Source organism: Electrophorus electricus, chromosome 12, assembly GCF_013358815.1.
Source record: "Electrophorus electricus isolate fEleEle1 chromosome 12, fEleEle1.pri, whole genome shotgun sequence".
NCBI classification, from domain to species: domain Eukaryota; kingdom Metazoa; phylum Chordata; class Actinopteri; order Gymnotiformes; family Gymnotidae; genus Electrophorus; species Electrophorus electricus.
In genome coordinates this window covers 2,734,879-2,752,212 of record NC_049546.1, presented here as the reverse complement: position 1 = coordinate 2,752,212, position 17,334 = coordinate 2,734,879, and the positions used below count along the sequence as shown (strand labels likewise).

General features: G+C 40.5%; 1 protein-coding gene across 11 annotated transcripts in view; it reads left to right on the top strand.

The window, feature by feature from the left end:
- pax6a (paired box 6a) overlaps positions 1 to 15,036 on the top strand; it is a 17,595-nt gene extending 2,559 nt beyond the window's left edge. Inside the window, exons 1-15 of one of the 11 annotated variants that reach the window (XM_027025013.2) lie at positions 1,406 to 1,715; positions 1,821 to 1,958; positions 4,242 to 4,312; positions 4,546 to 4,599; positions 5,468 to 5,491; positions 7,871 to 8,001; positions 8,490 to 8,531; positions 8,619 to 8,834; positions 9,158 to 9,323; positions 12,499 to 12,660; positions 12,861 to 12,943; positions 13,040 to 13,190; positions 13,367 to 13,479; positions 13,721 to 13,862; positions 14,200 to 15,036. In XM_027025013.2, the coding sequence (XP_026880814.1) occupies positions 4,587 to 4,599; positions 5,468 to 5,491; positions 7,871 to 8,001; positions 8,490 to 8,531; positions 8,619 to 8,834; positions 9,158 to 9,323; positions 12,499 to 12,660; positions 12,861 to 12,943; positions 13,040 to 13,190; positions 13,367 to 13,479; positions 13,721 to 13,862; positions 14,200 to 14,285 (1,329 nt within the window). In that variant the 5' untranslated portion in view covers positions 1,406 to 1,715; positions 1,821 to 1,958; positions 4,242 to 4,312; positions 4,546 to 4,586 and the 3' untranslated portion in view covers positions 14,286 to 15,036. Of the gene's footprint in view, positions 1 to 1,405; positions 1,716 to 1,820; positions 1,959 to 4,241; positions 4,313 to 4,545; positions 4,600 to 5,467; positions 5,492 to 7,870; positions 8,002 to 8,489; positions 8,532 to 8,618; positions 8,835 to 9,157; positions 9,324 to 12,498; positions 12,661 to 12,860; positions 12,944 to 13,039; positions 13,191 to 13,366; positions 13,480 to 13,720; positions 13,863 to 14,199 lie in introns of those variants that run through there. The other 10 variants (XM_027025007.2, XM_027025006.2, XM_027025016.2 and 7 more) reach the window with 10 other exon arrangements.
- The last annotated feature ends 2,298 nt before the right edge of the window (positions 15,037 to 17,334 follow it).

The following is a 17,334-nucleotide window of genomic DNA, read 5'->3' as shown; positions in this document are numbered from 1 at the left end:
TTTTCAGAAATTTCAGAAAGAAACAAAACATCAGTTATAATACTCCACTTTAGGTTTATATGTCAAAATTCAGGGATGTACAGGTAAATAGAATGAACAATCACGTTTCACTAAAGGTATATCCAATTTACTCAGCCTAATAATGCTGATACAACAGATTTAAAACACACAAATTAATATACAACGCATCACTGCATCTTCCTTCAGATAAATAAATAAGCAAGCCTATATTTTATCCCATGAGATGTGATACATGTGAGATAACTCCAGGACAAATGGAGAGAGTTTTACTACAGCGTGGAAAAAAAGACGTTACAGGTTTCACAATCTCGAACAGGGGAGCTGGCACAACCTTGGAAATATATGAAAGGGTTGCACCACACGACCGAGATGACAGTGCTTGACGGTAGTGGCAGCTCATTATCCGGCTTCCATTCAGCCGGCCTTTCATTGCGATGCAAACTGTTTGGCAGTGTCGTTTGTCTCCGCATTGTGCGCTAGTGGGGAATGCAATGGTTGTCAGAGCTCTTATTCACTCTCGCGATAGTTTATTGATGAGCTCCGACTTTTAGCACTTTTCACATGTCAAAAGCCAAGTTGAGTGTACGCAGACACAACTTCTCCCGAGCGTCCCAACGCATTTTGCCCCCTCATTAGACTACCCCACCATGCCGCCCACGCTCCCTCCCGACTCCATTTCACATATCCCGACCCGGAATCTATTCCCATCCAACAAATGAGTGGAACACCCCAAGCTGAGAGAAGTGCTCTGTGTGCACACTCAAACACAGGCTCGGAGGGGTTGCTTTGGAGTTTATCGAGGTGTGCGCTAATGCCCAAGCAATCAGCAAATGTAGTTTGAGTGTCTGGCCATGCTAGTAGGCCTAATGATATTTTTATTTACGCTCGTGTTTTCTCCTGGCAACGAGCAGCGACCTAATCTAAGTTTCTTTATTTTTTCCCTTAAAGATCGTTTAAAAATAGACTCAGTAAGCAAACTGCTGCTGTAGGAGCCAACACTGGCAAATGCATGGGGTTTGCATATATATTTTTTATCGCGTGCAGCGTGCTCATAGAAAAACAGCTCGTAACCTGAACAGTAGAAATAAATAATCATGTTTAAACATTTACGCATGTAGCTAGCATATTTGTCTGATCTCTGTACAATCGCTTGGCCATAATTCTAAAACGTAATGAATCAATGACCAAAATGGTTTGGATATTTTACGCTTCATTAATCCACGGAGATAATTGGCCACGAGAGAACAACCAAAACCTTTTGGAGCATAAATGGTTAATGATAGTCCAATCGAGCTCGGCGCGCACCGTGTGTTCGCGGCCCGTTCGCGTGTACCTTCAGGTTCAGCGTGTTCCTCGCTCGCACTGCGGAGACGCGCTATTTCCTAGGAACACTCCCGTCGCTCGTCGTCCAATAGCCAGCGCGCATGAAACCGCAGCAGCATTTCATATGGCAATACTTGGTGTGGGTGAGAGTAGCATTTGCATGTGTGGAGTGATTAGTGAGTTTGAACAGCTAGCGCTTGCTGCGCCCCGGTTCCCGCTCTGGCACAGGGGCAGGAGGAAGTGTTTTGCTGGAAGATGATGACAGAGGTCAGGCTCCGCTAATGGACCACTGAAGAGGAGTGGAAACGAGGCACGGACCAGGAACACATACATTATTACACTAGTAGTCCACCATCGCCAGTCAACATAAGGTGCTCGCTCTCTCGGGCGCGCGCGCTCTCGCTCTCCCTCTCGCAGATTTTTAGTCTCGCGCGGTGCTGACATCCCATTTTATTGTCATTCTGTTTCCTTCACAGGGATTTCTATATTCTACCCATCAGTTGGAAACTATAAGGGACAAACTACTTAAGAAAGCTTTCTGGCCGCCATCTTCTATTTATTGGCAAGAAGTACCAACAAGAACTCGAAAGCTGCGGAAAACATGCCTCAAAAAGGTAAGTTTCGAGATTTTCCTCTTCTGTCCACTTGCCGCTGGCGAATTTAACGGTGCAACGCGTATGAATTTCTAAACCTCGCTCATACACGGACAAACTCGTCTCATACGCCCATAAACTCTTGAAAAGTAAACGTGTACTTCGGTAATTATTTCTTTTGGTAACAAAAGTGTTAGTGTATTAAAGAAAAGCTGTTTACGGACAACACAAACAAACAAACAAACAAAAAAAACCTCGTCAAGTAGGCTTGTTAGCGATGGCTGACGGGTAAAACACAGATCCTGTGCCTTTAGGATGGATCCTCGCGGTAGCTCTTTTTAAATTTTTTATTTTATTTTTTTTTACTGATACTTGAGCTTAATTTGGGTCCGTTTTTTGCCGTGCTTAGTCAAATCTTTAGTTGTGACAGACGAAAGTAAAAAGTCACAGCAGGCCAAGAAAATTGAGATGCAATGACCCGGCGAAGAGTGTCAGCTTGAATCACGAACTCAAATTCAGTCGGTAGCCGTCGCCAAAAAGCGCCGTGAACTTGATGGCGTTTTTTATAATAATTATGGGAATGCAATGAAACGAGTGCAGCAACTTTTCACGATGAACGGCTTTTAGTGTATATTGACTAGGCCTACAAAGCAATGTCAAAAATAGAAGCATTAATAAGACCTGCAAAACGTAGAAACAATTGTTTTATCCCAAAGAAAATAAATATTAAACATTTAGAATAAGATGTCTATCAAAAGCCTGAGTTATTTTTGTCAGTAAATAATACATTTATTAATAAACGAAGAAAAACTAACTTCCACAAAATAAAATTTACCCATTATTTAATTTATCCTAAATTTAAATGTAATTCAATTACGACTAAATAGAAACAACATAATTGGGCTGTAGTAAAGCTTAGTATTGATTTCAAGTTATTGTTCGGATGTTATTTCCAAATTCACATTTCAACATGCGAATTTGCTTGTAGTAGAATACTGAAGCCTTGAATAAGCGTGTTTAATTAAAGGGTTTGACGTCGCGCATTAGAACGCGCAGAATGCAGATTAGGCCCAGTCAGTCGCAGGCAGCAGTATTAAAACACATCATTAACTACAGTCCAGAATGCAGGCAAGGACCCAAATTACCGAGGCCACGAGGGAGCTAGAGAGACGGTGGAAAAAAACTTCACTTTTTAAAGTCTCAAAACAAGTTTACGGTTTGACTGATTTTAATAACTAATTGCAGATCTGTAACGATTTAAAAAGATTTTAATCCACATTTGTTTTAACATTAAAAAAATACTACGTATACCCCAGACTCACTATAATTCAGTTACCTAAATAATTATTGGTGTTCTTTTCTGGAACTGCATTGGAAAATTGCGCGACACACATTATGAAACACGTGCACGTCCACATGGCCCGGCTCTTGCTGTATACGTTTATTTGTGAATACGAACTGTAAATACACACAGTCCATCTACTTTAAAAGGGAAAATAAAAAGGGAGAAAATCAAAGCTGAGGCTATTTCTTCAATGGCCTCCTTTTCGGCAAGTGTACTGAATGGACTCTTTAATACAATTGTCTTTTACCAATTGAGCGCCCTACTGCGCTGTTGTATCGTTTTTTTCCAGCCCCTAACGACACATACCAGTAACACAATTACATCCAAATACTTATAACAAGAAATTACTTTTCTATTTCGTGCACAGAGACAAAAAACCCATTGCGGGAACGAGCACAGGGTCGTAGTGAGCTGTCCTGGCTATGTCAGGGAAGGGTCGAAGCGAGATGGGTGCAATGGGAGGGGGGTCGATCCCTTCAGCTCTTTGTATCTTCTGAGAGTTGTTGGTACGTTTAGTTGGAAGCTGTGTAGCTAGTTAGGGAGCCCGGGTTTTGCTCTCTGGGTTTTGGTGTAGAGGAAGAATGAGAACCATTGTTAAAATCCAGCGGGCTTTGTTTGGTCGCCTTCACCCCCTCCTGCCTTCACTTTTACGAAGCGGCCATGCGAGGTAGACAGCGTGTGTCACCAGAGGAGTGGATCTGAAGTGCATAGAAAGGCTTCCCCAGCAAACCTACATTTGAAGTTTTTTTTTAACCGCGAAGAAATGGAGATACAGCCGCGGTATACGCCGTACAAAAGTGACCAAACGATTTCTCAAGTTTTACAAGGTCGCCAAACGTTACGGACAGCTGCATCGTCTAATTACTAGCTAATATAAAAAAATAGTTCAGGTGTAGTGCAACAAGCATACTTGGGTAGGTGTGCTAGGTGTACTAATAAAATGTTTTGCTTTGTCCTAGGGAATTATTAACTAGGGTGACGCAGATGAGAGTCTATAAATTGTTATAAGCGGACAGTCAACTGTTTCCAGGCAAGTTTAAACGCTGGATACCTAAAGCACTATTTGTGGAGACAGTATCTTGCTCTCATTTTTTTTTTTGATGCACGAATCAGTAATCATTTCGAGCACACGCACCATCCTGCATTATCATGTCCGTATCGTTTCTGCACACAATCAAGGCTGAAAATCACTGCACTGAAATACATTTTAATACTTACCAATATGAAAACTGACCATGGTTATTGTTTCTTTATGACTAATAGAATACTATAACCGGGCCACGTGGGAGTCTGGTGTAGCTTCAATGATGCAAAACAGTAAGTGGAGTTTTTTTCTATTTCCCCCTTTCAGTATGTTTTGACATGAACGTGGTTGTATGTGACTATACAAGAAAAGGCGTCACAGGCGTCAAACCAGACAAGCATTTGTTTGGGAATATTAGATGACGCAGGTTACAACGTATAGCAAAGGTGTTGGGACGTGTCGCTCCAAACCTTTTGACAGTCGTTAATAAAACTTATTGAAAACTTCAGAATAGAAAGGCATGGCCTAGCATACAATCCGCCATCAGTTACTTTGACTTCTATTTAATGTCTTCAACAAGATTTGGAGCCTCGTTAAATTATATTCGGTAGTGGGTTTTCCATTGGCTACGACGAAAGGCATTTTCAAGATTTCCGAGTGAAACTGCAAATAACCTACTTAAAAGTATCACTTTCAAATTCCCTCTTTATAGTGTGTGTGTGTGTGTGTGTGAGAGAGAGAGAGAGAGATAGAGATAGAGAGAGAGAGGAGAGACATTGGGGTGTGTACGCGTTCTGCTTAACTTGCTATTAAATAATTGCAGAATCGCCTGAATTAATTCACTGGCTGCCAATCCACCTCGTGCATTAGCCGAAGAGAAACGGACGCGCATGATTCTGACGAAACGCCCCTCGTGTTTATGAAATAGCGTGGGAGGGAAATAGCGGGCTACGCTGTGAAACACACACTATGGGGAGCATGAATAAATTTAGCACACTTATGCTGGACGAAATTTCTCCGGATTTGTAGGAACATTGTATAAATATGTGGAATGGATTGTTTAAACGTATGGAGACATCAGAAGTTAAGATATTATCAGTATCATCATCTTGCCATAATAATAATAAATCAGACATATTTTCTCTCTTAATGCTGGACAAGAGGTGTATGACATCTGTAATGAAGGTGTGTTCAATGCAATTATCATTTTTTCTTTACATAGACAACGTGTTAGATCTGTACCATCCTCATATACTAACAGATAATCATGTTTGATCGTTCACTGTAAAATAATTTCGGTTAAGCCGGATCATTTCGACCTAATGTGAGACACAATAGAAACATACATGCCATACACACAAAGCATTTGAATCGTTGCTAGTAATAAAATAATTCGCCAAAGAAAGGAGACACCACATTTTCTCATTTCATAAATACCACATGTTCAGATAAAATAAACAGCGATTTAGTGTGTTTACTTATGGTTTATAAAGTTGTGTGCATGCCACAAAGGATCCACAGCGAGCAATATACTTTGAGACAATTATTACATAATTGGAGATATTACGGTTGTATTAATTAATTATTATTATTATTGTTATTATTTATTTATGTATTTATTTAAAGTGAAATCGACGTCTATCGACTATTTCTACTTTTTTTTATTGAAGTCGATGAACAATGTCTATGAAGAATCACGCTGGGTTATGCTAGGTCTCACGCGCGTATTACTGAGCACGTGTACGGGCGCGGACTCTGGTGTACTTAAAGGTCGCTGCAAGCCTATCCAGGCTTTTATGCTAATAACTCCTGAGTGTATATAGACCGGAACGACCAAATTGACACCATATGTCTTCCTATTAATTGATTGGAAGTAGAATACAAGGCGAGTAATTATTGCCACTGGGCGAGGCCGACAAAGTTCACCGTGGGGACTCATAATGATGAAGACTTAACCTTTCAATAGAAAGTTTGGTTATATATTATAATTTGGGTACTGTCAGTCTTTTTTGGGAGGCGGTGATAGGGGAACACAAGGGACGTGGTCCCAAAGCCAATAAATCTACAAAACGCCTATCCGCGCTGCTCTCTCTGCCAAGGAGAAAGGTCTCACTCTAATCCTGAATTAAGCCCCCAAACCACACGGTGATGGACTTTGCTTCCCACGGTTTTTTGTGCGGAAGCACGTTACACTTTTTCATGTTACACTATAATTAGAGAGTGTCGAATTATTCAAGAGGAATAACTATGCGTTAAGCTGTGAAACACGCGGCCTTCACGCATTAGTTCAGTTGAGGTTTAGGTTGGTGCAAATTTCAGATTTTTGCACTGTTTATTTATCGAGCTCAAAGTAGGCAGTGCGTAAATATACGCTAGTCGGTTTTGCTTCTTTTTAAAAAGCCACGTTTAATAAGGCTATGCGCATCCCCGTGAATTTGCTCGCGCACAGCCCCCAGCTACCTTAAAATGAAGCATCCCTTGAAGGGTAAATGCGTAGAGTCCAATTTAGTCTGAGCGATATCCAAATGCGGACAGAAAGGGCCGTTTTATCACGCTACTATTTGTCGTGACGATGCGATTTTCAAAAGCAGAGCGGGGTCATAAAGTGACATGCCTGCCACAAGTGCTCCAACTGATCTTTTCAATTAGCCTTCCATGCATGATCCGGGGCGACTTCCTCCCATTTCCAGAAATTAAGCTCAAAGTTGACGTGCAGCTAGCTTTATTTTAAAGACAAATGTCAGGAAGGCTCGTCATATTTCTCTTCTATATTTGGAGCTTATTTATTGCTAAGGAGCTTGTGCTCTTGAGCTCAATTTAACGGGAGGCTTCGCAGGGACGAGAGCTGAGAAGTAACGGAAACCCGCGACAGCATCGCTTCTTTTCCTTTTGGGTTCAGGTTTGGTACCTTTTGTTATTTGTTTTTATGGGCTTTTCCAATACAGTTGTTAAAATCGAACTTGAACTACCTGACTGTATGTACCGGAAGCAGCGTTTTGGTTAATGTGATTGAAAGTTTCTGTACTTGGATATCTCGGGCTGTGCTTTAAATCCGCGCAGCGTTTAAAACGTATTACCATATAATGCAGTGCTACGAATAGAATTACGACATCTGATCCGTTTAAGGCTTTGCAAAGATGCGCAAATCTCGGTTCAGTGGGTTGGAGATGTTTTGTTTGAGATCATACCAGAGCGCTGATGCTTAATCAATGTTGTGCATGTGTAATTATAACACGGTTGTATTAGAAGCTAATGATATTACAAGCACATCTGGAGAACAATCGCGTGCATATGACAGATTAACAATGACAATAATTCTAAGATAATGCCGACTTTTGAAATCGATTTCCTCTTTTATCGGTTGCATGTTTTGTTGACGGGGTAATGCTGACTTTCAAAGTGACTTTGCTCACTTTTTCGTCTGAATATTTCATAGACAAGGCTGCTGACAAGGATAAACATTTATTTTTGCACTTAAGCAGACACTTGAATTTGTGTGCAGAGTGACACTGCTTTTGCCCCGTGTTGGCTAAGATGAAACAGACTCGGCTCTTCTCTGCTCAGGTCACAGTGGAGTAAACCAGCTCGGCGGGGTGTTCGTCAACGGTAGACCGCTGCCCGATTCCACAAGACAGAAAATAGTCGAGCTTGCTCACAGTGGCGCGCGACCGTGCGACATATCCCGGATTCTGCAGGTGATTGGAATGCATCTTTTTTTTTTGTTTTTTTTTGTTTTTGCATGGCTCAGTGTAATTAAAATTCATAAAATAATCCAGGAATGTTCTTGCATTGTTTTGTTCCAGTCATGCGGAAATACGCTCATCAATTCGAAAATCCAAGCTTACAGACCTTCGTTCTGAGACAACGCTAATTAATTATAATATAATTTCTGCTACCTTAGACAATATCATGCCGTTTTCTCATTTATGTCAGTAAGCGAGTGAAATTATTGTCAATATCTACAACCAAAACTGATCAGTGGTTTACTAAAAACTATTAGAATTTGAATACATTTTAAATTATATTTGGCCTTTTTTCATTTTGTTCTCTAATTGGTTATCCCAAACATACTACCTCCAAACTCCTACAACAAGAATAAATTGAACGAACCAGTTCAAATGCATTTTTAAAAAGTGCATAAAGGGTTTCTCGTACCACTGAAGGTATATTTCTTGTGTTATAGACCCATGCTGGTGCAAAAGTCCAAGTGCTGGACAATGAAAACGTAAGCTTATTACTGGACGCATACACATAACATTTCACACCATTCTTAAATAATGTATGTGATTTGTGTCTTTTGTTTTCTGTCTAGGTGTCCAACGGGTGTGTGAGTAAGATCTTGGGCCGGTACTATGAAACGGGCTCCATTCGACCTCGCGCTATCGGAGGAAGTAAACCACGAGTAGCGACTCCTGAGGTGGTCGGCAAAATCGCCCAGTTTAAGAGGGAGTGCCCGTCCATCTTTGCGTGGGAAATCCGTGACAGACTGCTTTCAGAGGGAATTTGCACAAACGATAACATACCAAGTGTAAGTGCAATAAGTGTAGACCATCACCATTACGAATTTGGCCATCACTGCAATTAACAACTTTGAGCAACTTATAACAGGCCACGACATAACTGTACAAATACGATTAGCCTATGTTCTGTCTGTCTGAATATATGAGCTTGAACGTGAACGAGAGTGTACTCTAAAATCAATCCGTTTCCTAAAAAAGGCAAGCGGAACACGAGGCGCAGCTACTTTTCGGCATGCAGGCTTGTGTAATACAGGGGCCAGAAAAAACGGAAATGCCACCTCGAGAACGCGCTCTTTAATTAATGAGCTGTATCTTTGGTTTTGTCTTTCAGGTGTCATCAATAAACAGAGTACTGCGCAACCTGGCTAGCGAAAAGCAACAGATGGGCGCAGATGGCATGTATGAAAAACTGAGAATGCTGAACGGACAGACGGGTACATGGGGGACCCGGCCGGGTTGGTACCCCGGAACCTCGGTGCCAGGACAGCCTAACCAAGGTATGTTGGGAAACGGTCGTCGTTTGAGACGTACATCAAAATATTGCCCTTTTTCTGTGATTAATTAATTGATTATTATTATTATTTATTATTATTATTTTTTTAAATTGTTTTAGATCATTTACAATATTAAGCTATACTACAATTTATGGAACATAAATTCTGGTGATAGCCTGTTATTATTGACCATGCTGGATTCTTTAGGGAACGACAAAACATTGATAAATGAAAACCTACTCTCAGTCCAAATCCTCAAAACTAATCCATCCTCTCTATTTTAAAACTGTTTCAAATTAAAAATTTTGATCACCCCCCCCCCCCCCACACCTCTTCTCAACCTGTTTGTATTGGGACTGGGGGGTCCAGTACAAAGGATGTTTCTGTCACACTCAAGAACTTGTTATGGGAACAGTTCTGTCGCTATGTAATTGCTCATTAGAGAACGTTTTGTATCTCATTAAGGCGACATGAATAAGCGTCTAGCTGAGGAGATGGGACAGGCTACCCCTCGACACGAAGTGCCTCCACTTGCCAATTAGACATGTCACGTTTAAGAGCAATACACAATGATGGACACTGTAAAGATAGAGAGAATGTTGCTTGTGTTTCTTAAATGCCTAATATCTGCCTATTAAATCCTTGACCGGTTCACATCAATGGGTAACAATTAGCACCTGCCTGCAAGTCCTTAAGTCCTTAATCCTATTCATAAAATGCTAAGAGATTTTAGGAAACTATGAGTTTTGAGACACTGCAAACACAGCTATGCAATTCAGTATGCCAAAGCAATCGCAGGCTGCTGAACAAATATAGTTTACATAAAACACATCTTAACCATGCATGGTTATCATCCAGATTTTACAGCATAAATTCACTGTCCAACGTTTGACTGTTGGTCAGTCCAATGCTGACAACATCTACCACAGTCTAACATAGGCTAATATCATGTCATTGATCAAAATATAGAATTCAAATTGATTTCAGTACAGCACTAAGCCTATAAACCTATTAACTGACATCATTTATAAATAATATACACCAGAGAGCAATTGTAAAATATATTAAAATGGGATTTAATAGCTTTCAACCAAGCAACCGATGATTAGTGGTTCTAAAATACAGTCTACATGGCAGGGTTTATTTTAAGTGCTAGTTTAGGCTATAACCCATTAGTGTGACTCTCTTAAAATGTTTTCTCAGCAAGCTCTTTTCTATTTTTATATGAGTAAAGAACAGAGTAGTCCATTACCCCACTCCGCAAACATACGGCACACGCAGGACTGTGAGGTAGACAAACATGATCTCAGTTTGACGACGGCCACACAATACTGAATAAAACAGTGGACTCATCTGGACTGACAGCAAAAGAGACAACTCAATCTTAATGAGAGGACCTGGTATGCTTAGCTTCTACTGAAGAGAGCTGAAAGATCAGCCTGGCTGCTAATTCTGACCTCTTTCCATCACACACACACACACACACACACACACGCACACACACACACACACGCACACACGCACACACACACACACACACACACACACACACACACACACACACGCGCATGCGCACGCACACACACACACACACGCGCATGCGCACGCACACACACGCACGCACGCACACACACACACACACGCGCATGCGCACGCACACACACGCACGCACGCGCGCGCACGCACACACACACATGAAAGACTAGTTGTCTATAGGGTTTAGAGATATGGGTCTTGGCAGGTTTGGATTTCAGTGTGCACTAGAGAAACACATCACAATTGTTCTCAATTTTGCATTCGGTTTTACTAGTTTTACTTTAGGGAGTTTCCCCACAGACTCTTGATGTTTGAGGAAACAAACATCAAATCCAGTGAGTTTTAAAGATATGCAAAAAAGTCTAAGAATTCACTTCATTTTTAAGGATTAATTCTTAAAAGGTGCAGACCAGAAAAGAAAATTGTACTTTCATCTTAAGTAACATTTACATATAAAATCATATATGAATAGATTCTACTAGCCTTTTTAGTCTACTAGTAATTAATAGCTATCATATAAAAGTCATTGTAGACTGTATACGACTTACCCATTTAAGCTATTTCATGTATTGATTCTGTAAAGAAATGTATATGAATTCCTAATGTTCCAGTCTACTATATGTAAGTTAATGCAGTTAATAATTTTCTTGTTCGTTTTTTTTTTGTTTGTTTGTTTTTGGCTTTGCCTAAACGTGAACGCACATATATGGTTGAGTGCATTAAGTGTACAATTCAATCCCAACCTGGACAAATTATAAGGCAACGTTTCATAATAAAACTGTTTTTACTGAGCGCGACAACGTTACATTAGATTCCACCGACGTGGCAGGTTAAAGCATACAGACCCACAGCCGGCACCCCTGACCCCTTTTCTCGTGCTAACACAGCCCGCGCATTGAGATGCTTCAGTCGCGGTGGCCCCGGTGCTTTTCTTCCTCTGCCTATAGAAGGCATAAATCCTATGTGAGGCTGAACGGAGCAGCCTCGGGACAGTGATTAATGACGGTTGTGCATAAAGGTTAACACACTGCGCTGAAAAGTCTGTTGACTGAAATCCTCGTGCTACAATGAGGGGCACTGCATGGCTCGAGAGAATCCTTTTGTTGTCTCTCTCAATTGTCTCTTCAAAATTCTACCCACGAAAGTTTGCCATCCCTCCCCAGCGCAAGTATTTAACACTCGCTAACTCTTTGCGCATTGTGTCGTGGTGAAAGCATCCCCTTCTATTCAAGGATTGGTGCTTTACCTCAATGGGCCTTCAAACGGCCATATGGAATGTAGCCATGATTGAAGAAGCTCTCTGACTGAAATGGGAGAAGTTTTAAAACATTTCTTTGGAGTAAGGTGACGGTTTTTGACGCGATTCCGTAAACACTGCCTTCCCTCGTCGAGTTTGTCAAACGACGTTGCACGGCATTAAAAGATTAGAGCACTAGCACTGAGGCGCGTTAAAATATTTTATCACATTAGCTCGTTTCAGTTCACATTTCAAAACAAGCGGATACAAAGAAAGTCTGTGTTTGTGTCGATTATAAACCGTTTTATCCACACATATTACAAGAAAATTGCCGCATAAGAAATCCCCCAAATCCACATTTCTATAAGTAGCGTGATTTTTGTAGAATGCGTTGTTCTCCTTTAGCAGATGGTTGTCAGCAGTCAGATGGAGGCGGTGAAAACACGAACTCCATCAGCTCGAATGGGGAAGATTCAGAAGAGGCCCAAATGAGACTCCAGTTAAAGAGAAAACTGCAAAGGAATCGTACGTCCTTCACACAAGAACAGATAGAAGCGCTTGAAAAAGGTACGGCAAACCTAAACGCCATTCCTGTCGTTCAAGGTCCTATAGCAATATATGTGTGTCGACGTACAGGGTATTAATAAAAGTATTCGTCATACTAAATATTACATCACATCCTAGGTTGGGTAAACGTCACATTTCCACATGTCACATTCTGAGTTAATGAACATTTAGGCTGACGTGTTTCTGACGTGTTGTTTCAGAGTTCGAAAGAACACACTATCCCGACGTCTTCGCACGGGAGAGGCTTGCTGCAAAAATCGACTTACCGGAGGCCAGAATACAGGTGAGCTTTTGACAGCCTCCTCAAATATTTCTAACAGCTTTAAACGTAATGACGTAACCTTTACCAAATAATGACTTCGAATAACTTCTCTCCCAGGTGTGGTTCTCAAACAGAAGAGCAAAGTGGAGGAGAGAAGAAAAACTGAGAAACCAGAGACGACAAGCCAACAACTCTACCAGCCACATACCTATAAGTAGCAGTTTCAGCACAAGCGTCTATCAACCAATCCCGCAGCCCACAACGCCAGGTAAACCGCACCTACACACACCTAGATAGATGGACGGACAGCCAGACAGACAGACAGAACAGACACACAGTCAGTCACTCACTTTGAACCCATTCACAATATTCTGTGTCTTTGCACTGTACTTTGCACAGTTGAACTCCATGCTTAATCCACCTCTGCATCTGTCATTTCCATAGTGTCCTTTACGTCGGGCTCCATGTTGGGAAGGAGTGACACAGCTCTCACAAACACATACAGCGCCCTGCCACCAATGCCGAGCTTTACCATGGCCAACAACCTGCCTATGCAAGTATGTTTTCCACCCGGCACCGTATATTACACTGTGCTGTGAAATGCTGTTCTGGAGCAAATGTTGAACGTAAAATGACAAGGCTTAATAGCCAGAATGCAGTAATCCCTCTTAATTGCAGTATTATGCAACCTCCCTTTCATTCGCAGGTGTGTTTTTGTTCGTCTCTCTAATGATGTGAAGAGTATGTGCTTCTGACACATTTGGCCATCTCTGTCTTTGCCTCTCTGCCTTCCCCCAGGCAAGCCAAACCTCGTCCTATTCCTGCATGCTGCCAACCAGTCCTTCAGTGAATGGGCGGAGCTATGACACGTACACACCCCCGCACATGCAGGCACATATGAACAGCCAGTCGATGGCCACTTCCGGCACAACCTCTACGGGTAAGCCCTCCCCCCTCAGTGAATGACAGAAAACTAGTAATGCATTGTGGAAAGTAAGACCCTTAAAGCCCCTCTTTTTATGTGTATGAGGGTTTTATTTCTGCAGTTGCTACGTTTAATATGGTGCTACACAAGTTCTTCCTATATGAAATTGTCTGTGTTAATAAATCAAACAATGAGTGATATAATAATAATAATGTATTGGTTTTCAGATTCTCATTGTAGTTGCCAAGATGCCATTCATACATCATTCAAATGTCATAGGCATGTCCGTATTCCTGTAAGGACTGAATATCAGTTTTCGCCATTCTCCTCATTTGTTTGCCTCGTGTTGCAGGTCTAATCTCACCTGGTGTGTCTGTACCGGTACAAGTGCCAGGCAGTGAACCGGACATGTCCCAGTACTGGCCCAGGTTACAGTAAAGGCAGTGAAGGAACAGGGAGAAAGAGACATGGTCTCCTGGCCTCTCACAGCTGCAAGGCAAAACTCTTCAGCAGTATTTCACTACAGAAAGGAGAAGGAAGTCAGAAAAGGACCCGTGGTTTTTTTGTCCTGGGATAGTGCCACTTCTCTAACATTCTTTGGACACAATGACTTGAAGAATCGAAAGAGAACAGACTTGATGTAAAGTGCCCCGTGTTATATCGTTAAAAGAAATGGAACAAAAATCTGTTTTCAGTTTCCAGTCATTTTGATGTATTTGTAAATGGCCAATTGTATGTTATGACATAAAAAAAGAACTGTGGATGGACTGTCAAACCAAGTTGGTCTTGCATCTGTGGAAGGAACAACATTCATGCGAGCTTTTCTGCCTTTGCTTCTTGCTTTTCCATTATTGGTTTATATCAACAACTTCTGCCCGTCTCTGTAATGATTGTGGACCTGTAGTAACAAAAACAGTTTTGAGCCAACGCAATCATGACTACACAGTTTTTACAAGAAGCCAATCCATTTATTTCCAAAGCTTGCTGGCAGAAAAACTTATATATGTGGAACGCTCTGAATGCTAAATTGGAAATGAAAAAGAAAAAAAAAATTTCGTTAACTTTTGGTAAAAAACAGTAGATTGTGTCTTCGATATAATTCAATTTTGTTTGTCAAAAAATGTAAGTATTTGTCTTCCCTAGAGGTCTCCCAGAACAATTTCTATAATAAAATAAATTTCATTTATAATTATCTGAATATTTTATACTTATTACAAACCTTTTTCATTCAGACACTTCATCTGGTATAAATTGTTTTCAATACTGATTTGTGACCAAATACTAGAAAAAGTCTTCAGACAGTCACATTACCTAGTTACATTATAAACTACAAGGTTTAACTCTAAACATAGAAGTTAACTATGGATTCAAAAAAAGAGTAAAAAGACAACACTAACTAGTTGTAGTGAGACCAAGCTGCGTATTCGGTTAATAACACCAAATTTACTTTTCATTCAAATGCAATCTCATGTAAGGGTAAAAGGTGTGTGTTCAATTAATGTTGAAATATTTCCTAAAAGTACATTCAGGTGTTTATAGGCTGCAATAACTTAATCCTTTTGAACTTAATCCTTTTGACAGTTGAACCTTTATAATGCTTTCACAGCATTACTCTGTAAATGTACTAGAAATCTTGATGCTGCAATATATATATATATATATATATATATATATTTGATAATGAATGTGAAATCACGACAAGAAACCTAACCAAGAATACATTAGCACCTGCTGTTCTATAAAAAGCTCTATTAGTATTTCATGAAATGACATTTATAATTTAGTCTGATTTAAAAAACCAAATGAAGATTGCCAGTAGCAGTATGGGACATTGCATTTGTTTAGTCATTACCTTTTGAGTTTTCCTGCTGCTGTGCATAACACTCGTTGGGGGTTTGACTTGCACCATTCTACAATGCAGAAATGAATGCAAACACAACAAACAGAAATATAACCGTGGTACACTCTGAGAGCTACACCTTGAAAAATAAATGATTGTATGTAGGAGAGATGGGTGGGTAGTGAGTGAAACGGCAGAAATGGGATTAGACGACCGTTTACGCAATCAAGAAGGTGAGGTTAAACATTTGCTTGACAATGCAAGCATCTTGGCAATAGAAATTCTTGCTGTCTTTATTAACCAAGTACTAAATTGTCCTTCAACAGATATATTTATCATGTTTCTATTTTAACTAGCAACTCAGCAAGAAACTTAGCATTATTCAAACTTAAAGTGCATTTATGGTACATTATGGAAGAATACATGCATAAAAGCAAGCATGACTTAAGATATTACCTTTACACGTTTGTTTGATTTTAATCCCGCTGACCCATATTGTATTTTAACCTTTAAAACCAAAGTCCCAACTAAGAACCACTTCAGTTGGTAAGTGTGTTGTTAGCACTGCAGTAATGCAGTAACATACTAGCTTGCGCAAGTATGTTAACAGTAAAAACATGAACGGCTCATGATGCTGCTTCACCTGAATTACTATATTAATTTCTATGTCCTGATTTGCTTAAGTCCTACAGGCTACCATTAATTCATTCTATAACCTGTTTCTACTTCTATAGTTTTTAGCTTCTGGCCACTGAGTTTGGCAGGAAGCCTATATCTGGTATGCTGCAATTTCTAGCACATAGTCAAGTTAAATTATCACGTGTTGTGTTACTTATGAAGTGTATGGCCCCATAAACCAGACTAAAACATCAGTGTAAAACCCTTATCCCGGGCATGCTCTCTTAACCCATATATTAGGCATAATGTAATGGTAAGATATGTGAAAAACACAGTATGACAATACTCCAGACTGGTATATCCAGTATCTATGTCATACTCTATAACTGCAACATCAGTGACTGCACACAACCAGTCAATGCAAGTTCAGAGTCAAAGGCAACAGTGTCATTATGCAGAGTATCCGCCCCACTTCATATGTCGCGTTAGAAGCAACCATAAGCTGGTAGGCCATAGATTAATGTACAGGTATCATCTTGTCCAACCGACTTAAGGGTAAGAAAAACCGGGAGAACAGCAGTTACCTTCTAGAACATACCACAGCATCCTCTGGAACATACCACAGCATCTTCTAGAACATACCACATCATCTGGAACATACCACAAGATATATCACAGCACACAGCAAAGCTGGTCAGGTAGAGCTCTGCTTGTCAGAGGCGGGGTGAGTGGACTGACGAGATGTGTTCACCTCGTAGCAGTCGCGATTGAAAACACGCTGATATGGGAAAATGCATTTGTGTCTCTTCTGTATAGATGGGTGCTAGGGTTTGACCTGATCAAGGTGTGCGTGCTGTTGTAAATGCGAATGAGAAGTTAATCAAATGTGAAGCAAGGTGGAAATCTTACAGTAAACACATACAAGTACATGACTCTGATATAAGATTTAGTAACATTTCAAGACAGGGTTTAACAACTAGTTATTCATTCGATGACAGCAATGTTGGTTTACAAACAGTAAACCTAGAC